This window comes from Podarcis cretensis, assembly GCF_951804945.1.
Source record: "Podarcis cretensis genome assembly, chromosome: Z".
Lineage (NCBI taxonomy): Eukaryota > Metazoa > Chordata > Lepidosauria > Squamata > Lacertidae > Podarcis > Podarcis cretensis.
This window is the reverse complement of record NC_137184.1, coordinates 30,894,991-30,917,195: the sequence shown is the minus strand read 5'-3', so window position 1 is coordinate 30,917,195 and position 22,205 is coordinate 30,894,991. Positions and strand designations below refer to the sequence as shown.

The 22,205-nt window shown below is 43.1% G+C and overlaps 1 protein-coding gene across 9 annotated transcripts in view; it reads right to left on the bottom strand.

Moving 5' to 3' along the window:
• Positions 1-1,506: 1,506 nt before the first annotated feature.
• Positions 1,507-22,205, bottom strand: part of ZNF185 (zinc finger protein 185 with LIM domain) — a 71,399-nt gene continuing 50,700 nt past the window's right edge. For 3 of the 9 annotated variants that reach the window (XM_079961648.1, XM_079961646.1, XM_079961647.1), the window contains exons 18-29: positions 18,669-18,767; positions 16,057-16,152; positions 15,069-15,167; positions 13,559-13,642; positions 10,298-10,552; positions 8,885-8,983; positions 8,141-8,227; positions 6,532-6,600; positions 5,462-5,542; positions 4,869-4,971; positions 4,128-4,226; positions 1,507-2,027 (exon numbers count right to left, since the gene is read on the bottom strand). In XM_079961648.1, the coding sequence (XP_079817774.1) occupies positions 4,128-4,226; positions 4,869-4,971; positions 5,462-5,542; positions 6,532-6,600; positions 8,141-8,227; positions 8,885-8,983; positions 10,298-10,552; positions 13,559-13,642; positions 15,069-15,167; positions 16,057-16,152; positions 18,669-18,767 (1,171 nt within the window). In that variant the 3' untranslated portion in view covers positions 1,507-2,027. The remainder of the gene's footprint in view (positions 2,028-4,127; positions 4,227-4,868; positions 4,972-5,461; positions 5,543-6,531; positions 6,601-8,140; positions 8,228-8,884; positions 8,984-10,297; positions 10,553-13,558; positions 13,643-15,068; positions 15,168-16,056; positions 16,153-18,668; positions 18,768-22,205) is intronic. The other 6 variants (XM_079961651.1, XM_079961650.1, XM_079961649.1 and 3 more) reach the window with 5 other exon arrangements.

Genomic DNA, 22,205 nt, shown 5'->3' with positions numbered 1-22,205 from the left:
GTTTAATATCTTGAGTTAAGATGGTGGTCTTATTAATTAGCAGCCACAACAAACACTAATATTCTACTGGAAGCCTCTCAACCAGGCAGGCACACACCCCTCACACTATTCTCCAGTAATCATCTCTAAACTCCTACCCCAATGTCTCTTGTAAAAAAATAAATAAATCCACATTACTATATGGATTTTTTTAGTAACTGCCATGAATGACACCCATTCTGGTCAGTTTATCCCCAAATATCAACACTCTCCTCACTTCCTCCTTCAACTCTATGTACTTTCAGAGAGAGAGAAAGCCAACCACCCGCACTACTTCATGATGATGGAGGCAGCGAGTGGGGGACCTTAAGAGTCTTTGTGGGCCCAGGTGAATCAAAGGCACTTTCACATCCAAAGATGACACTTCGGTGACCCTGGTCTAAAATTACCTAACTATACCACTGCATCTCCCAATATTTCACAAGTCAAACGAGGACACTCATGTGGACACAACCCTATTCTCACACCAAAAATGATGACACAAGGGAACGCCTTTCATGCAGTCACTATTATGCACTATTGTGTAGGCCTGCCAGCTGTACATCTGTATGCATTTACCCTGTGAATAACCTGTTGAGCAGTTTGTGTTTAAAAAGAAGAAAAAGCTTAAGAATGTTCAAACCCACAACAGAACTGAGGGCATTTACAGATTAGCTACAATGCAACTCAAACACATTCAGCAACATTTCATTTCCAGACAAGCAATTTTGGTGGAATGGAAGGAAAGCTACTGGATATATGAAGCTGTCCTATAATGAATGGGGATATGGGTCCTTTTAGCTCAGTAAATATCTGTGCTGCATGACAGTATTTGTCCAGGATCTTGGGATATGTTATCAATCACCCGCTGTTCATGATCCTTTAAAAACAAAACATTTGTAAATGGCAGAGTTCAACGTTATGCATATAAGGCATGTTTGAACTGAGCTACGCCCATTCCGTATGTGCCAAGGGTGGCCAGTTCCACATAGCTCTAAAAGAGGAAATGCATCATATGTGCACAAAAAGAACAGGTCACAGATTTGCATACAATTTGCACATGCTCATTTGTATGTCTAGCTACAAATTTAGAAAGAATTAATATAATAGAAATATTATAGCCTATTGGGGTAGACGGTGTGACCTGTGCCTGCTCAGTTCTGCTGTCAAGGGGCTGTTGATGGGCTACTTCAAGGTTTCTGCAGATCTGCCTTCTTATAGTACTTTTCTTTTAAGCTTGGATCAGACAGTCCTTCAAACAGAAAGTTGCATTCTAGGACATATGGCCACCCTCCCAGGTGTGCACGTATCCATGTTGATTTTGTTTAAAAGCACCCCAAAATCAAAACAGAGGATGTTTTCAGGCTGTCACTATTTTCAGGTGGAATTCAATGACATATCAGCAAATTCAGGCGGCACAATTAAATATGATTCAGCTCTCTCGTGCAACAAACCTGCTTCCTACCCTACCACCCACCCCCCAAAATAACCTGCCCCCCCTCCCAGTACAGATGGGAAAATGCATTGGAACATGAATGACAAATTGCCTGGTGTAACATTGTATAACTTAGCCACCAGAGACAGGATTTTTAAAGAGATTAATACCAGAAAATAAGAGCTGTCTTTGGAAGATAGGGACAATGTCTCCCCCTCTGCATCTCATTCAGTTTAGCACTTGGACGAGTTTATCAGAATGAAATGTGTCCCAACAAATCTTCTCAAAGACAAATGATCTGGAGGTGCTCAGCACTTTATAATTTCCCAACACTCTTTTCTCTGACTGGTGACACTGGATTTTTGTTCCTATTTTGGACCTGCCTGCCTGTTACTGGGTAGGTAAAGTTAAATGAGTGAGTGTGAATTGCTTTCCCTAGGAAAAGGTGGCTAAAGAAGAGTAACATAAGAGCAGAGGAAGAACAGATGTTTGCTGGTCTGAAGGCAGTCAAATCATCCTGGCCCACATGGGCTACGGTCTTCTCTTGGGTTAGGCTCTTCTGGCCGATGGAAATCTAAGAGAAAATTGGAGAATGAATGGACGATAATGAACTGGTTAGGCAATGAACACAGCAAAGCAGTGGCACTCTGCAGAAGAAGGAGGAGGAGGAGGAGGAGGAGGAGGAGGAGGAGGAGGAGGAGGAGAAGCAGCAGCAGCAGCAGCAAGTGGTGCAAAACAGCACAGTGGCAATATACCACCGCATACAGACAACTACTGCAAAATTGAGCCGCTGCCGCTGCTGCCAGTCAATAGCCAAAGATGGGGGGAGGCTGACAACCAGATTGGCTGCTACAGCAGAGCAGCCATAGGAATGTAGGAAGCTACTTTATCCTGAGTTAGACAGTTAGTCCATCTAACTCAGGCCCCATCCACACTTCCTCTTCTCCCACTGCTTTCCCCAGGGGAAAACAGCTCTTTAGCGTTTAGCTGGATCAAATTCATGTTTCCTCCGCATTGACGTTTACTCTGATTCAGCACTACAGAGTGAGTTTTCCCTGGGGAAGGAGTAGGGCAATGCTTTTTCAGGCATGTAAGAAGTGGAAGCATGGCTGAGCTCTCAGTATTGTCCCCCTTGGCTAGCAATGGCTCTCCAAGGTTTCAGGCAGGGAGACATTCCCAGCCCTACCTAGAGATGCTGGGGATTGAACCTGGACCTTCTAACTGCAAAGTGAGCTACCAGTGAGCTACGGCCCTACCTCCTGGAGGGAGGAGATATTAGAAGGGCAGACAAAGACTGGCAAGACCAGGGTTCAAATCCTTCCACTCAGCCATGGAGCTTACTGGGTGACTATGGCCCAGTTACATACACTCAGCCTAATTCACCTCACCTGAGGATAAAATGGGCAAGAGAGAAAAGGATCACGTATACTATCCTGATTTCCCTGGATGAAAGGGACTAGTAATAAGTAGTTTACGTGATCCAGATGCAGCTACATTATGCATCGCAGCCACACTGTGCCTGCATCATCGGTGCCAAGCATATTATTAGTATATAATTACAGCAGTTACAGTGACAACGACAAAACATATCATTAGCATTCCTAGAATGCCTTAACAGTGTTGAAAGTATCCCACATTCCTTACCTGTAACATCCGACAACGCAGGACATTATTATCCCTATGTTGCTGATGTCAGGGACAGGGAATGTATCCAATGTTAATCATAGGCCCATTGAAATGAATGGCTATGACTGACTTAGGTCCATTAACTTCACAAAGCCATTCCCAAATAAAACAACCCACTGAATTTAAAGTTAAGCTGAGGCGAAAAGAAAGAAGAAAAGAAAAGAAAATTCCCATTCCCACACCCACCTCACAAAAAAAAAAAAATATTCTGCCATTTTACTCCATTTTTTAAAGTGTGTGTGTGTGTGTTTTGGCTGCCATTTAACTCCCACAATGTTTCAAAATGCAGCTAAGGCCAGGGCACTGTGAAGGGCACAAAATGGTGACCTGACTGCCAATACAGTTGATCCTGCCGCTGCTAAGCCATGGATGTGTGTCTGCAGGAGGGAGAAGCTGTGCTATTGCTACCACTTACAGTGAGGTCTGCTCTGTAAGAAACTGTTGGAGAATTTACTGTATCCTGGGGGGTGATTGGTTTTTGTTTTGTTTTTGTTGGTTTTTTGTTTTTGTTTTTTTTTGCAGGGTGGGATGTATCCTCCCTGCAAATTTCAAAAAAAACTTTGAATAAAAAGGGGAAGGGAAAGAAACCGTTGGACAATTTTTCCTTCCCCTAATGAAATTCAGTGAAATGTCCCCTAAATTACTCAGCCTATAGATAGGGTGGAAAATTGCTATATAGACCACGTGTGTACAGCACTAGTTAAAAGTTATAGATAGGTAGATATAATCAGCAATATTTCTGTTTCGGTATTTAGCCTCTCCCTCAGTGTTTTTTCAACCATGGGTCTCATTCCAGATACTGCAACTCCTATCAGCCCCAGCCAGATTAGCCAATGGAAAGGGATGATGGGAGTTATAGTCCAACATTGTCAAGGGAACCAAGGTTGAAGATCAATGCTGTATACTATACTATACTACTGTATTTCCTTCCTCCTGTCCTCTACCTCTCCATCCAATTTTAATGCTTCAGAGAAAAGGCCCCACTCACTTAGAAGAGCCTCTCGTAGCACTTATCACAGTGGACAATGTCCCGGTGAATGAAGATTTTATCCAGGAGATCTCCCATTGGCTTGTGACAAATCCCACACTGTGGAGAGAGAAAGAAGAAATAGCTGCAATTGAAATATGCCAAAAAAGAAGAAGGATCTATACAGAAGAATCCCACACTGGTAGGGTGGCAGCATACAAAAGAAGATATTTATTCACACATCTTGGTTGGACAGGCAGCAAGCTTATTAATATTTTCAAATATTGCACATCAGTTATACAGCCACACAAAGAACAGGTGCTTGTGAAGATTCTGAAACACACCGAATGCTAAATTTCCTTGAATTACCATCTGCAGGAGGGATGGTGGAGACAGCTGGAAGATCTGCTTCCCCATCTTACACAGGAAGGTCCTCCCTTCTCTCTCTTCCACCCCGGTTGCCGAACTTTCAGCTGCTCTTTCTCCTTCCTCGTCCTTCTCTTCTGTCTGGGGCTGCCAAACTGTACCAGATACTGACAGAGCCCAGGGACCCATAGCAGATAATAAATTGTGTAACCAATACCCTACTTTTGTGCCTGGTCTTGGTGTGGTGAAATAAGACATCTTGATACTTGTATACTATTGTTTTCAAAGGTTTCTAATTAATAAGTATGAGGTGGTTCCCAAATGATATAACCTCCCCATTTTCCCCCTTGCCATATAGATCCATACGCATGAATTGTGGCAAAAAGAGGGACCTACCCGGAAGCAGTACTCATGGCAGCAGATTCTGAGGTTCTCAATGGTTATCTTAGCACAGTTGCGGATCTCACGGCCACAATAAGTGCAGATGTCTTCAGTTGGCCTGAAGTAAAGGAGGAGGAGGACTTAGGAATGCATATAAGGGGAAAGGGTTAACCACCACCAACTTGCCCATCAAGTGTCACTGCTCTTGAATGAAGCCTTCCTCTTGACTGATTTAAATGAACAAAAACAAACATCAGGAGATATGATGCTCAGTTGTCCACAATGCTGTATTTTTTCTTGCCTTCCCTACACAAGGCCATGGAATTTATAGCCTCTACATCTAAACAACATCTTGCGTTTCCCCAGATTTCCTGCTTTCCCAATTTTGTGCAAAAGTTTTTTAAAAATCTAAATCTAGTGAAAGAAAGAAGAAAAAAATGCATGAGAAAAAAGAGGAAAATAACTTTGTGTGAGCAACCCAATAGGCTCCTTATATAAATTGCCCCTTAGTTCCAAAGTATGTAATGTTGTCCCTTTGTAGGAATTATCTCTTGGACATTGTAATTATTTGTTATAATGAAGCTTTCCAGGTTGACAAACGGTCCTACCTTTTCGGAGGGCTGCTATTCAGAAAGCTGGCACTGCTATAGCTTGTCCTCTCCAGTTCAGACAAATCAGCCAGGCTGCGACTGGGGGATGAAGGTAAGAATAGATCATTACATGTACAACATTACATGTACAACTTAAGGGTTAATTATTTTAGTGTTAAAGTCATCTAGCCAAGAAGGGGACAGGTGGAGGTGTTACTTAGCAAGTAGGCAGAATGGCATGATATTTGCTGAGGTAGCACATGCCCTGATTGGCTGTGTAGTTCTAAGGGAGCTTTTCATCTGTAGGCTTGGTTGAATGTCTGTCTGCTATGTACAAACCTCTCTGTTCTTTTTTCCTTAAAGTATAGCCTGTTTTCGTTCAGTTTTCCTCATTAAAGTGTGATCAGGATTTTCTCTCTCTCTGGACCCTATCTGTGTTACTCATGTGACTTTGCAATCAAATATTGCATACAAGGAGGATCATTTAAATACACAAATATTTATAGATTGCAAGGAGCAACACTGAGAGATTATGGCAGACTGAGAGAGGTTGCTTTTATGCTGGAGTACCCAATGTCCTGGAGGCTTTTCCATTTTGAATTAAAATGGATATCCCCCACAACCTTTATTACAATGCTATTCTATAATGTTTACTCACAAATATAGCCACCTTCAGTGAAAGGTCCCTCTAACATTAATAAAAAGGTTTCCTGTTGGAAATTCTCTGTTGACCACAGCAGAAAGGATGGTAATTCCAAGGCAGGCTCTAATTTGGAAACATCCAGGGGAAGTCAGAGATATTTCTGATTTCCCACATAGATGCTAGCTCTCCAAAGCAACTCTTTGCTTCATCCCCTCCTATATCCATGCCTTTTCTCATCTACTACATCATCAAATTTGGGGGAGCTATCTGACGCATCTTCTGCATGTGTGGGACCATTTTTTGGGTCATCAGAGCCAAAGTAGCCAAAGACAAACTAACAAAACGTTTTACACACAGATTTATCCATACATAAAAATGACATAGGTTTACATGCTGCAGAGGCAATCATAGATGCACCCATCCACTCCATATTTCATTCCCTTACCTATTGTAACGTGGTGAGGATGACAACTCCGTGCTGTTGACTGATTGCTTCACGAAGAGAAGGCCTTTGCTAAAAATGGCAAGAAACAGATTTTGAACAGGTTGTTTTATACATCTGTCTATCTATCATCTGTCTATCTACGCATGCCTGGCATGCTCTGGTCCATGGGGTCACGAAGAGTCGGACACGACTAAACGACTAAACAACAATATCTATCATCTATCTATATCATCTATCATCTATCTATCATCTATCTATCTATATCATATTATTTCTATCCATTTTTTAATTGTTTTTAATGATAATTTTTTCTATGTTTTAGCAGGGGGGCGGGTTCCATCTGTAAACCACCTCAAGGCGGAAGTGGAGTATAAATATTTGTAGAAGTAGAATAACAAAGTTTACTTCAGATAAGACAGTATAAGAGTCTGTGATGTATAGTGTTTTGAGCAGGCATGTCCAAAGTCCATTTTGGTGACCTAATCTAGCCTGCCGGCTGGTTGTGTTAATCCGGCCCCTGTGGTAGTATTTCTTGGGGTAAAATCCTAAAAAAAGCTCAACAACTTCCAACTTCAATCCCCCAAAAAAAGTTTGGACACCACTGGTTTAGAGAGTGCCAAACAAGGAGCAGGAACAGCCACATTCAGATCCCTAGCTAAGCCATGAAGGTCACTAGAGGGGTGTTCCAATGAATCCCCTCATGGTTTGAAAGCATGTGTGAAGGGCACATGAGGTTGCAATGAATAACCCTTGCCTGCCCTTGCTGATGATGCATGCAGCAGCCTTGCTGTATGTTTGGTGGCAGTGCAAAGGGGCCATATATGGCTACCGATGAATACTACTACTACTACTACTATTATTATTATTATTATTATTATTATTATTATTATTACTGTTGTTAAACCTATAGGCTGCCTCTCCTCCAAGGAACTCAAGGTGGCATACATGTTTCTCCCCATTTTATCCTCACAACAACCCTGTGAGCTAGGTTAGGTTAAGAGGATGTGGCTGGCTGAAGTCCACCCGGTGAGTTTCAAGGGTGAGTAGGGATTTGAACCCCGATCTCCCGGATCTCAGTCCAGTACTCTAACCTCTGCACCACATAGACTCATGCATGCTGGACTCCCCCACAGTGCCATATTATGGCTGGTGGGGGGCTGTTTGAAGGGTGAAGATAGCCAGTGCAACCTCCTCATGAGCCCTTCTCAGGTGACTCTGGGCTAGCCATGACCTCTCTCAGGCTGCATCTAGACACATCAAAAAAGTGATTCAATTAAACACGTTGTAGACTTCATACAGGGAAATCCCATTGGTGAAAAACGGGACTCCACAGCGTTTTATCTTTACCAAAGTAGCTGAGTCCTCAGTCTAATCTACCTGACAGGGTTGTAGTGCCAAATCAGTGTAGGAGAAAGGGGAACTTGTATAATATCCTGATATCCTTAGAACATAGAGATGAAGGTGAGATTCTGGAAGTGCCGAAATGAAGGCCACATTCTGGGAGCCGCTAAGCAGTTCTGTCACTGTATTAATGTCACAGGCAGTGTACAATGACTTGTGGGAGTGAGTAGCCATGAAAACTAGCTTCCTCTTGACCTCTACTTTTTACCTTGATGTGGTGGGGTCTGAGTCATAACCAGAGGCCGAAGGATTCTTAAGCCGAGAGGAAGCTGCCGCAGCCCTCTCATCAGAATTCCTGTCAAGGGAAAGGAAATTAGATAAGCAGCACATCTAATTAGATGTCAGCTCAGGGGCGTGTGTTAGAGAAGGGTAGACATTCAGAGTGGCATCCCTGCTGTATCCCCTCATTGCCTGAGCAGTCATTAATGAATGTTTGGTACAAGGGCTAGGTGTAGAGAGTCCAAGAAACATCAGCACCGGTCACCTCCACAACATAAATTTAAAGCACATGGCTTCCCACAAAGAATCCTGGGAACTGTAGATACAGGGAACCTCATGGAGATACAGTTCCCAGCACTATGAACAAACTAGGGCCAAATACAGTGGTGCCCCGCAAGACGAATGCCTCGCAAGACGAAAAACTCGCTAGACGAAAGAGTTTTCCGTTTTGGAGGTGCTTCGCAAGACGAATTTCCCTATGGGCTTGCTTTGCAAGACGAAACGTCTTGCGAGTTCTTGCGAGTTTTTTTCCCTTCCCCCCCCCTTTTCTAATCCGCTAAGCCGCTAATAGCCGTGCTTCGCAAGACGAAAAAACCGCAAGACGAAGAGACTCGCGGAACGAATTAATTTCGTCTTGCAAGGCACCACTGTATCTGTGCCAGCAACCATAAATTTAAAGCTTTGGCAGGTTGTTATGGGTGAATAACAACCTGTTTAACCACCTCATCTTTACCTTCTGATATCTGTGTCACAGATGTCCTTATAGAAAGGCACCCTGTGGCTCCTTGGGGAGCCAATTATTGGGCCATCTCTGAAGGGGTAGTAGGACATACTGGGAAGAAACAAATATATCAGTGTTAGCAAAACAGCAAGAAATGTAAGAACAAATGAGATGACGCCTTTCATGGGTTGTCTCTAAATAACCAAAGAGAGCTATCAAAGTACATGTGCATTATTAAAAACACCCATTCCTACATTTTAAAGAAATTAAAGCCCTTGTTTTGATCCATACATATACATTTTTATTCATTATGCAAATGCCCCTGTTCCTTTTGGATTAACCTTTACTTGTTCCAGTAAAATTTACTTTGCCTTTTGCTTTGTGCTTCTAAAGCACATTAAGCTCAGTTCTTGAACATGTTTCTCTGATAATAGTCACCACCAACAAAATATGGCACTGCATATATGGCAATGCTCCTGGAAGCCAGCCATGTCCTTTTCCAGGACACTGCTTCCCACTCCCACAATTTCCCATTCTTTTCCCCTAACAAACCAGCCAGTATTCCATGATCACTGAACATGCTAAGTCCCCATTTACCTATTTTGGATCACCCCACCCCTACATTAGAGGATTTATTGTACTTCTATAAACCTTGATGTTCCCTCAAGCCTAGAACTAACTATGGTGGCTATTATCTGCTTCCACTGTCAAAAGGCAGTGTGTTTCTGAATTTCTGTTTCTGGAAACTGCAGGAGAAGAAAGGGCTACTGCCCTCAGGCCTTGCTTGTATGCTTGCCACAGACATCTGATGCGCCAATGTGAGACCAGAGTGTACTTAGATGGGCCATTGGCTTCACCCAGCTGAGCTATTCTTACGCTCTCCGTCTTGTACACAGACTGTACCATTTTGGATGGAGAAAGATGGATACTTGAAGAATGAGTTTGCTATTGGTACATAGAATTCTGGCATGAGAAGTAACTACGTCAGCCACATATTTCAAAATGTTCTGCAGGACAAGCACACTGCAGGGATAAGAAGAAGTTCAGTTAAACCACTGTTTTGCTCGCAGAGGGTTGAACAGGATTGCACACAAGCATGGGATCAGCAAGGTTAGGATAATGGTGATGCCTATTGCAATAATGCTATCCATGGCAACTGAGCTGATTTTTCCTCCCTACTATTCTCAAGCCATCACTGGTATTCTTGCATATCCTGTCTCTTTGCTATCATGTTATCTGGTTGTGATGATTCGTAAGTTAGTGCTTCCACTGACTTCTGAAGACCCTTTTTACTATACAGACCAGAATCCAACTGATCTAAGCCAGGTTATAAGATTCTCAGGTCCAATTCCCACACAGCTTTCACTCTACTGTTCTCTGTGGATTTCCTACTTAGGTCTTTTGGACTGTTCAAAGCCTCTTTACCTTCCACTGTTGAATGCTTGGTTGTTCAGGTATGATGTTATCTCATGACTGATCTCCAACTTTCTGGCATTGGATGGCTGGTTGCTCAGATATGATGACATCCCATGCCTAGTTTCTGATCTGATGGTATTGTTGGGTTGGCAATCCAGATATGACGATCTCCTGTGACCTCTCTCCAACACACTGGGGTTGTCCATATAGGTTGGCATCCTATGACTTGTCTCTGACATGCCCAAAGTAACCCCCCTGGAGAGACTGAAAGAAATCCTAATTGTCATCATAGCAAGATCTCTCAGAGGATGACTCTGTTGCCTATCTGCCATGATTAACTATTGGAGTAGTTAATCCATAAAACATGGAGAATCTCAGCACCATGTTTGATTTACAAGAAAGAATGTTGTCTCCTCTGTCCAAAGCTGAGGGGACAGCAAGATGGTTTGCAAGTCCTGGCGTATAACGGTGGATAAATTATCCAGATGGAAAGCAGCTGGAGGAAAAGGAAGCCCACAACATCTGGTGGTGCTAACAATGTGAAATAGTTTGCAAAATTGCAAACTATTTTATTGCTGAGGAGGAGGAGGAAGAGTCAAGGACAAAGAAGGCAGCAATCCAAAGCAGAAATCAATAGATCTCACATCCAAGTGATAAAGAAGGAAGTTTTAACCAGTCTGAAAAATAAGGGAAAGTGCCAGAAAGATAAACTGCACCACCGTGTTTTTTTAAGCCACCAGATCAGCTAAATCCTATAGAAAAAATAGAACAAGTTAGTCCCAACGAATCCCCCTTGCTTTTAATGGAACTGTTGGGACTAACTTTAGCTGGATTTGGAGCTAAAGAATGATGAAAGCTTAATGAGAATAAAAACAAATAGCCAAAATATCAAATCTAATGAAGTTTGTTCAGTAGACATGTTTTGGTTTTTTTTTCTAAACCAGATTGCCATTCTGGAATATTTGGCTATTTGAAATAAATTCAGATCAGCAGGATGCAAAGGTATACCCATGGATGCTGAAAGAACTAGATGAGGAACTTTCAGAGTTACCAGCATCTATTTGGAGAACTCAGTGGAAGACGGATGAAAAGACTGTAGAAAGGTAAATAATGCACCATGAACATGATATTTCACATTCTAAATAAAGGCCTTGGCACAGTCCTACACAACATATGAAGAAGTTAATATCCTCCTCTCGTTCTGACTGAAAATCTGACCTGTGTTTTGGTTTCTAACAGATTAACAAAACACACAATAGGTCACAATATGCTTATTGCTGGTTTAAGATTAAGTGATGTTCCGATTTCTCATTAACCTCTTCTGTCAGCGTGTTTGTCAAATTAGCTAGTGCCACAAAACTGAGGACTGTAAACAATAAGAAGAATAGGATTAGGTTTAAAAACGATTGGCAGCAAAGAAGTAATATAAAATGAGAAGACCCAACTATGTAAATATGCCAGAAGAAAATAACGCAACAAGAGAAACTTCATCTCAGGAAGCACTAGTGCAGATAGCACAGTTCCACATGACAGGCAAGCTGAAAAATACGAATAATACACCCAGTTTTGATTGCCGCTTTAAGAAAGGTGTAAAATTCATAACACAAACAAATTTAAATGGATTCACAAGACAGGAACAAATGAGATCAACTGTCAGAATGTTTGGGGAGGGACTCAAGAATTCAAGATTCTGAATCTAGAAAGATGAAGATTAATGATTTGCAACTTTCATATAACAAGGGAAAAAAGTGAAGCAACTGCTTTCTCTTTTGCCAAACATGGAAAAGACAAGAGGCAACTGAACTGAAGTCATAGCAGGTGAATATTTGTTTCACTGTCCTAATCATCATGACCTTGCCCGTACACTAAGATCTGCATTGAAGGCCCTACTTGTGTGCCTACTGGAATGGCTGATTAGGCTGATGTGTGCAACAGAGAGTAATGGAACTCCCTTCTGAATGACTTATGTATGCCCCCCCCCCTTTGGCACAGGCTTTCAAGAAGGCCCTGAAAACATCTCTCTTCACTGCTAGAGCGGTGGAACCTTCTGCATGCAAAGCAGATGCTCTACTACCTCTTCCTGTTGCTTATACTCAGCATGTGGCATTTCCCTGTTTGTGGTGAAATAACCCATCAAATTTAACATGCCGTCAGCATAAACCACAATTTTGCATGCTGACGTAACTCGTGAGAGGGTGTGCATTGAGCACGCAATTCCTGCTTGCTATCTTCTGTGGACGCACAGCTAGGGAAGTGTTGTGGGCTAAGTTATAAAAAGTATTCATCCTCTTAAGTGGAGAGATAAAATCTATCAGAAGCTTGCAGCAGCAGCAGCAGCAGCAACAACAACAACAATCCATTATGTACATTTACTAATTAACTGAGACTCTCACATTACCTGCCATTGCTTGGCCCCTGCCCTACTCCTGTCCATTTCACAGCAGCCTCAGACAAAGAAATCAAGTAGGTGCATGTGGAACAATAAAACAATGGAGAAAGAGTTTTGTTTTCTCATGGCAGGATGTTCTTAAAGAACAGGATAAGAGGCAGGGAGGTGGAAATGGCAACCCTACAGTGCACTGGTGGGGGGAGGGAATGATATTTTAACAACAGGGATGGGGAACCTGTGACTCTCCGAATGTTGCTGGATTCCAACTTCCATCAGCCCCAGTCAGCATGGCCAATGACCGGGGTGATGGGAACTGTAATCTAACAATTAGAGGGTCATAGGTTCCCTGCTGTAAGCCCTGCTGTAGTAGAAATCTAAATAATACTCAATGGTTTTAAAAGAGGTTAAGATTATTTGTACCTGCTGGCCACAATGGTGATGTTCTCCCTCCACTGCTCCTCTGAATACCAGTTGCTGGGAAGCTCAGGTGGGCAGAGTGCTATTGCACTCATATCCCACTTGCGGAATTCCCACAGGCATCTGGTTGGCCACTGTAAGAACTAGACTAGATGGACCTTTGGCCTGATCTAACAGGGTTCACCTTGCATGCTTATTCCCTATGTTGCAGATGTGGATGCCAAGGTTGAAAGAGAAAGAGAGAGTAGCTTGCTGAAGGCCACCTAAGTCAGTTTATGGTAGAGACAAGATTTCAACCTGGGACTCTCTATGTTTCTGATGGGAGCTGGAGTCCATTGACATCTGGAGAGCTACAGGCTCTCTGGTAATGCAGCATCTTCCCAAGCCACAGCTCAAGCATGAAACTATGAGATCAGTGAGGAATGGCAACTCTGCAGACACTGCAGCCTTCCATGTTTCCTTACCCTGATGTGTCCGAATCTGTCCCATGCTCTCCTTGTTGGCTTTCCGGAGTGGCAACGCCACTCTCTGTAGAGAGAGAACTGGACCTGCCAGGGAAATAGAGGGGATATAAACATATGTATGTGTGCACAAGCCATGCTTTCCAACTTTCCATTGCTGTGAGCATTTGGGCAGAGATGGCCAGAAAAACAACCCCTGCTCAAATCCTTGTGAGCAAGTTGGAAACAAGTGGGACCTTGCATACAGCATGCAGTGGTACCTTAGTTCTCAAACACCTTGGTACTCAAACAACTTGGAACCCAACACCACAAACCAGGAAGTAAGTGTTCCGGTTTGTGAACTTTTTTTGGAAGCCAAACGTGCTCCATTTTGAGTGTCACACTTCTTGTTTTAAGTGCCATGCTCCTATTTTGAGTGCCACACTTCCCTTTTGAGTGTTACGCTGAGATCTGTCTGTTTTTGCTATTTATTTTGTGTTTTTGTGGCTCTTTTTGTTTTGTTTTTGTGACTGTGTGGAACCCAGCTCAGCTACTGATGGATTGATTGTGTGTCTGCAGTACATTGTTTATTGCTTTCATTTTATGGATCAATGGTCTCGTTAGATAGTAAAATTCATGTTAAATTGCTGTTTTAGAGGTTGTTTTTAAAAGTCTGGAATGGATTAATCCATTTTGCATTACTTTCTATGGGAAAGCGTGCCTTAGTTTTGGAACGCTTTGGTTTTGGAACGGACTTCCAGAACGGATTAAGTTTGAGAACCAAGGTGCCACTGTACTGTTCACTTCAAAACTGCAAGCACTGCTACAGCTTTCTCCCTTCTAAGACAGGATAAATATGTCCATTTCCATTTCTCTCCATTTCTGTTTTTTCCAAATATTAAATTCAGTTTGGCACATTTCTGCAAACATTTGTGCATTTATTTATTTTTACAGTCTGCATGAAAATTCATAATTGTTGTGTGCACCTCCTCTAATATGCACAACTTTGGTATGCGATTTTGCCTAGTATATGCATTTTTGCAAGCTATTTCCCCCAAACAGAATGCATCTATGTACATTGTTTTCACAAGCATATGCATTCCCCCCCCCCCCATGCACTTTTCATTCATATACACTTTTGTGTACGGGTTCTTTGGTGGGATAACTGCATCACACAATTCAGAGAAGTGCAAAGTTTTGAAGGATAGTTTGGCTTTGGTTTGTGTATTGATTTGGGAAGTGTGAATTTTGCAAGTTCACATTTAATTACAAAGGGGGGAAGGATCTCCATTATACCTCCTTCCTTTCCCTGCCCGAAAGACCCATTTATTTTCCCTGCAACAGAGGAAATATGCAGGCAATGGTGGAGACTCCAGAAGACCCAGTGAAGTTTGCTCCTGATAAGAAACTGATGCTACTTGCTTGAGTCCCATCCGGGAGAGGACCCCCCGAGAGCATTCTGTGAGCAAGGCATGTCCTTTTCACATAGTGAAACTCCATCGCAGCAAGAACAGCTCTTGAACCCTGCACTCACCTTGCACTTTCCAGCTCTGACTCATCCCTTTTGGCAGCTCTCGGGAGTTCACCTTGGATGCCGGTACTAAGGCTGCTTTCACTGGACCATGAACCAGATCTGACCGACGAAAGACAGTAACATTTGCAAATCTTGTCCATTAAAAAAAGAATACAGATGCAATATACCTCTCATACCAGTTGTTGGGAATCGCAGGTGGGGTGAGTTCTGGTCTTGTTTGCAAGCTTCCCATAGGACTGCCACACTAGTTTATCTCTGCTGGTTGTGTGATAGTTTGTATATTTTCCTGCCTGCTTTGTTTTAATGTGTATTTGATTTTAATGTAAATCTGGCAATGAAGACTGGAAAAGGAATATCTGAAATAAATGGGAGAGCAATCCAGCCCCCTGAACTGCCATGAGCCATGCCATCACCTGATCTGGGTTTGGTTTGCTTTGCAATCCTAGGTTCTCGTGCAGCAAAGGGGCTTCCTTCCTCTCTCCCTCCACCACACCTTCTGCTCTGCCTAGTGCATGGCAGGGCTGTGGCTGTACCACTCAATCAAGCCCTGCTATTGTTTGCCAGGGATTAGGGCTGTAGCCTATGTATAAATAAATAATGGAAACTGAGCATGCTCAGTAAGCATGGAATAGTAATTGACAGTTTTGGAGAAAAAAACTGGAAAATAAAGTGGGAGAGGGAATGGAACATTGTGGTTCGAATTCTGGAGACAAACACTCCACACCGCAACATAGTGCTGCAGGGACCCACTTATATATAGATTACAGAAGCAAGAGTTACTTTTAAGGAACAAAGGCACAGGTGAAAAATGCCATTGGTATCCTAGAGACAGTGGAGCTGCAAAATATCTTCAACAAAGGGAAGGTTTGACAGGGTCCTCCTCCTCTCACTGCTTCTGTGAAAAGTTTTAAAGAAAGCAGCTGATCTGACTTTTGCCCCGGCCATATCAAGTAGCGATGGTGGAACCTTCTGTTGTCTGCCTCCTTACTTTGCCAGATGAGCTTCCACCTTTTTGTATTCTGTGTCACTTGGACTCTCATATGCCATCTCTTGCATAGCCTTCTTCTCAAAGTCAGAGAAAGATCTGCAAGAAGAAAGGAGACGGTTGCGGACCCACTTGCAGTGACACCTCCCCAGGGAGCAAGGCCTAGCCTTAGAAGGTGAACAAACTGGACAAGACAATGTTCTCGGATTTAAAATTGGCCACGGCTTTATTGATTCCAGGTGTAGGTAGGATTTGGCTTAGATACTGGATGTATATTATCTCAGCCTCCAGGTAGAGGGCTGACACATGACAGGGTTGAGCCTGGGATTAATGAGTTCTCCACAAGACGCAGGTCTACATGGCTGGCCATCCCAGGGCGCTGAAGGAAGCTCTAGGGCCCATCTGCCCCATGCCTTGGCTTTTGGACAGAAACTTCCACCTAGCTTCCTTTAACGGGGTACTTTGTGATCGCACAGTTTTGAGGTAGGGGGTGATGCACCACTTCACCCCTGGCCTGATGGTAGGATTCCACCTAATGCCTTATCAAGCCAAGTTGCAACTATTGCTATGGGGAAGGCGAAACCTGCAAACGGGGCCAATCTGTTTGCAGGCAAATTCCTTCTTAGCTCTGAAAATGGCAACCATTACTGAACCACAGGAAAGCCAGTAAGTACGGTGCCCTGGGAAGGAAGGAAGGAAAGCTGGCATACAAAACCCACAGCATCACTAAATGGGGTGGAGAGAGGGAGGGTTGTTCTTAATCTGACTGCAGTCCCAAGTGTGGGCACAGCCAGCATTTCTGTAGGATAGGGGCAGACGGGAGAGAAGCTTGCTCCACTCTGGTCCTCTTACAAGCCCCGCCCACTCAGCCTGGCCGGATGGGCCAGAATTCAAATAACCAGATGGCAGGAACACCCGCCACTCCTAGCAGCCAGCCTTGGGATTCCCCAACTGCTAACCACCTCGCTCAGCATTGCTCCCTGGGACTCGAGGCCCTCTGTGACAGGCCGCAACCATTGCCCATCCTGGGACTGGGTAAGCTGCCAATTCCAGTCCATCCTAAAACTATTGCCATCCATGAAATTGCCAGAAGGTGCTCCTTGCTCCCATTAGACAAAGGCTACATGCACACCATACATTTAATCTACATGGCTCTCACATAGAATCCAGGGAACTGTAGTTTGTTAAGGGTGCTGGGAATTGTAGCAGAATGAAGAGGAAAGTACGGTCCCTAGGACTCTTTAGGGGGAGGATCATGTGCTTTAAATGCAGAATGTATGAGCTGCCATATGTCTGGATTTTCCTGGGCATTTGGCTGATTTCCACCCGGACACTGCTGCTGACTGCAGTATTCTGGATATGTCCGAGAAAATCCGGACATATGTCAACCCTAAATTAACCCACGTGAACACAATGAATTACTGCAGGACCAATGACACTAATTCTTAGCATGGCTTACAAACCTTTAGGACAACATATCTCTGATTAATTTTCTGGAAGTCTGAGTAGCTGTCTGTAGGGACCCTTCAGTGCAGGGATGGGGAACCAGTAGCCCTCCAAATGCTGGTGGACTACAATTCCCATAATCCTTGAGCATTGCTTCAGCTGAGGTTAGGCTTCTTGAATTTATAAATAACCGCTTCCCCTAAAAAACTCCCAAATGCAATTTGCAATAATAATAAAATGCAGTGATAAAAATACATAAGTATATTCAAGACACAGCCAGAGTAAAAACGTCCAATCGTTGGTGTTGTCCAAATGCACAGGGTGGGAGGGAAGAATTGCTGGGCACTGAAACAAGGACAAGCTGGTGCCAAGCAGGCCTCCCTGTAGACAACAATCCATAAACAGGAAGCAGCTGTTTGATTGATATACTAACATATCTTGCTAAATTTCATTCACACCACTGAGCATGATAAGACACAATAGCAGAACACATTGCGTGCTTCTGTTCCTCCATTATTTTACCCTTGAAAATGGCAGTAAATAGCTGTGTGCCAGAATACCATCCCCAAATTTTGTCAGATGGCGACACAATCCATGACAATCATGGGGAAATTATAGATCAAAACCCCCGTAATTTTCCAGGTTAGCAGGTAGCAAATAGATTTCTTTTCCTGTAGGAAATTAACACAGATATGAGCACTAATTTTCCCCATGGATTCTGCTAGATTTCCACAAGTGGCTTTTATGTCATGTGAAAGATCACACAAAATGCAGAAATTATCAGGAAGATGGGAAATGCAGCCCTGGTTTGGGAAGTGCAGATTTGGTTCGCTTGCTTTTTAAAGCATACTGAATTGAATTCCCAACCCCATTCCTAATTATGATAGCCAATTCCTCCAAGATTATGTGGTGTCCCCCACATAAAGGGGGGAATATGGAATATTTCCCTAAAATTGGACTCTTTACCTAAGATAGCCGAAACCTGATTCTGACCTTCTGGGAAGAAGGCTGATAACAATATAGCTATAGGTATCTGAAGAAGTGTGCATGCACACGAAAGCTCATACCAAGAACTAACTTAGTTGGTCTTTAAGGTGCTACTGGAAGGAATTTTTTTATTTTGTTTTAACAATATAGCTAAAATACCAATTTTGCTTTTTCCTATGTACCTTTTTGAGCCAGCATCCCCATCACTGTCAAAGTGGGTGGGAACACTGTATGTTGCTCCAGAAGGAGTATCGGTGCTGTCCCTATTGAAAGAGCCAGCCCTATCAGAGACAGAAATACAGTTCCGTGTTAGATGAATATTCAGTGCCTGGATTTGCTGGTTTTCCTCTTCCATCCCCTTTTTCATTTGCATTGTGACTATTAAACTGTAAGCCCATGTGCAGGGAGCATGTTGCTGTTCTAAAGTCTTTTCAGAAGCACTTTAGGTGCTGCTTACATGGAATTGGGGGCCCTACTGAAGTTGTATTAGGAAGTTTGTATTGGGAAGTTTGTATTGGGAACTGAACGGGAGACTCCAAGACCAGAGAGAAGAGATGGTGGAAGAAGACTGAAAGAAGTTTGAGGAATATTTGAAAAAATATGTTAATATTTAAACCTTAGAATAGCTTTGGAAGTGGATATAGGCTGTAGGGTTAGAAGTAGAAGATAGGGTATTTTAAAATAGTATTATTTGTAAGTGATAAAATGTGAAGTTGTTTTAAGTATGATTTTTTTTTTTTAAAAAAAAGATGGTTAGAAATTATGATATATGTAAACTGCCAAAGATTAAGTAAAATGAAAATCAGATAGGTGGGACTTGGGGAAACCAACTTAACATTGTTTAGAAAAATAAGGATATGACAAGAATTTGTTTGTATTGTTTGTCTTTTCTGTGTTTTTTATTTGTGTTATAAAATGAATAATTGGGGGAGGGGGGGTTAAATGCTTGATATTTTACTATGTTTTTATATATGCTGTAAGCCACCCAGAGTGGCTGGGGAAACCCAGCCAGATAAGTGGGGTATAATTATAATTATAATTATAATTATAATTATAATTATAATAATTATAATTATTAATGTCGTTGTTGTTGTTGAGTTTGCTCCCCACTTTCCCCTTCCATGCTCACACAAAATCTGTGTGAATTCTGTGACTTGTGAACTTGGGCTCCTGTATTTGGCCTCCCTAGTGGAGCTTCCCTCTTTGTGAGCCTGGGCAGATCTGCCAAGAAAACATCCAGCGAATTTTTGTTACGCATGAAGCAACACGGATTGTCAATGGCTGCTGAGAATGACAACAGTATATTCTGCCTCCAGTATCAAAGGCGGAATGCTGCCACTGAATGCCGGTTGCTGGGGAACACAAGTGGGGGGGAGAGTGCTATTGCACTTGTCTCATGCTGCAGGGCTTCCCACAAGCATCTGAGTAGCCACTTTGAGAGCAGGATGTTGGACTTGGCGGGCTTTTGGTCTGATCCAGCAGGATTTTCGTGTGTGTTCATGCATCTCATTTCCCTGCGTTAACTTCCCAGGGAAAAAAGGGAACAGGGAAGACCCAGTTTAAATCTTCACTAAGCTTAGGAAGCTCATTTGGTGACCCTGGGCATATATATAGCGTGTGTAGGGGTTAGAGCCTCAGACCTAGAGGGCTAGACTTAGAAGACCCAGGTCCATTGCTGCACATGAAATCCAGTAAGTGAAATTGGGCCAGATTCAGCTTTAACCTACCTAGGAGATGAGCTTGATGAACTACTGGAATACTGTGAGGTGTTCCAATGTACATTCTTAGGGGTGAATTGGCAGCTGCTGAAATTGCAATTATGGTGCCTTTTTTTCGGGTGCAGGCTGATTTTAGGACCTTGGAACAGAGCAAGGTGGGGATTTCAGTGGGACGCGGGTGGCGCTGAGGGTTAGACCACAGAGCCTAGGACTTGCTGATCAGAAGGTCGATCCCTGTGACGGGGTGAGCTCCCGTTGCTTGGTCCCTGCTCCTGCCCACCTAGCAGTTCAAAAGCATGTCAAGTGCAAGTAGATAAATAGGTACCACTCTGGCGGGAAGGTAAACGGCATTTCTGTGCACTGCTCTGGTTCACCAGAAGCGGCTTACTCATGCTGGCCACATGACCCAGAAGCTGTATGCCGGCTCCCTCGGCCAGTAAAGCAAGATGAGCGCCGCAACCCCAGAGTCGGTCACGACTGGACCTAATGGTCAGGGGTCCCTTTACCTTTGCCTTTAACAATGAAATTATGTGAATATTCTTGTCCATGGGAGGTCACTACCATGCTAGAGTTCTAATTAAACTGAATTGAAATGCTGTGGCAATGAGGTGAGTGCTGGCAGAATCCATGCCAGCCCCACCCACTTTTAGAGAGCAGTCTTGCCACCACCTTTGGAGTCAGTTCAGGAGCTTTGTGCGTAGAAAAAATGACAGCACAGCAGCCAGAGCTTCATTCCTGCTTCATTCCTGCAGGCAACGACAAAACTATCCCCCCCCCCAGGAAGTTGTCCCCACTACCCACCTTTCCACCACTGTAAATGCCACCCTCTTTTGGGTTTCTTGGACATTTTTCAGGGCGGATGTAGTCAAAAAGTGAAAGGAGGGAGCAGGATAGCTTTTCAGCAAAAATGTGAAAAATAGTGCCTGTACCTTTTGTCTCATTCTACAAATGCTAGAAGCTTTTAAAATTAAAATTAAAATAAAATTGCAGGAGGAAGGATATCCCCCCCCCCCCACAGGATACCCGTGTGACCGCTGTCAAAATTATCCATATGTTCAGTAATCAAAATATTCAAATAATTTCACCCTTATCCCACTAAAATGAAGAGATGGCCCATACATATTTGGAATGGCAAATGTGAGAAGGGGAGGTAGTGGCCTGGAAGTCCCTGAACACTCTTTGTGCTGGCTGGACAGGAAAGGAATGAGGGGGCCAGAGCGTGGACACCAGCCAATGTACCTGCACATCTCCCCCTGGCCGCACTACTGCCCTTGAGCCCATGAGTCTCCCCAGGACTGGGAAAGCTGGCAGAGAAACAGCAGCTATGGCACATCGGCACCTGCTTTCTTTTTGTGCATGTGTGTTTTCTCTGTTGGTAGTGGGGGTTTCTTGCTGTGGATGGTTGTGGGCACCAATTCATACCACTCAGGATGAGAGCCTGGATGGATTGGAGTGGGGGGAAGAAAAGGGGTTAAGTTACTTAAAAGCCACAGAGTCTGTTGGCACAGAATGTGAGAGTGTCTTTGTGTGTGAGAGAGAGCAGGACTGAGTGGGCTGCTGTAAGTGAACAACAGAGTGGGAACTGTTGCTAAAACCACAGGTTATTTATTCTATTTAAATCTGCTTGAATGCCTTGTGTTTGCTTTTACCTAACTATTTGGTTAAATTGGGAATTTTAATTTTTGTTATTGTAGTTTTAAAGCTTGTTCACCTTATGACAGAATTGTTGTTAAATTGTTGTTCATTGAACCTGTAATTTTTTAAATTTTTTGGTCTACTTGGTTTTTCCTCTCTTTACAGTATTTCATCAACTTTGCTCCCTGCTCTTAGATTGAAAATATTTATTGAGGAGCAGGCCATAAATACTGCAAATAAATAAATAAAGTCTAGATATCACAAGCTGGTGGAAGGGAGAGACATACCGCACAGAATACCCTAACCATCTTGGAGGATGGTCTGATAAAAATGCAACAAGCAAATTAATTATTATCATCTAAAAAG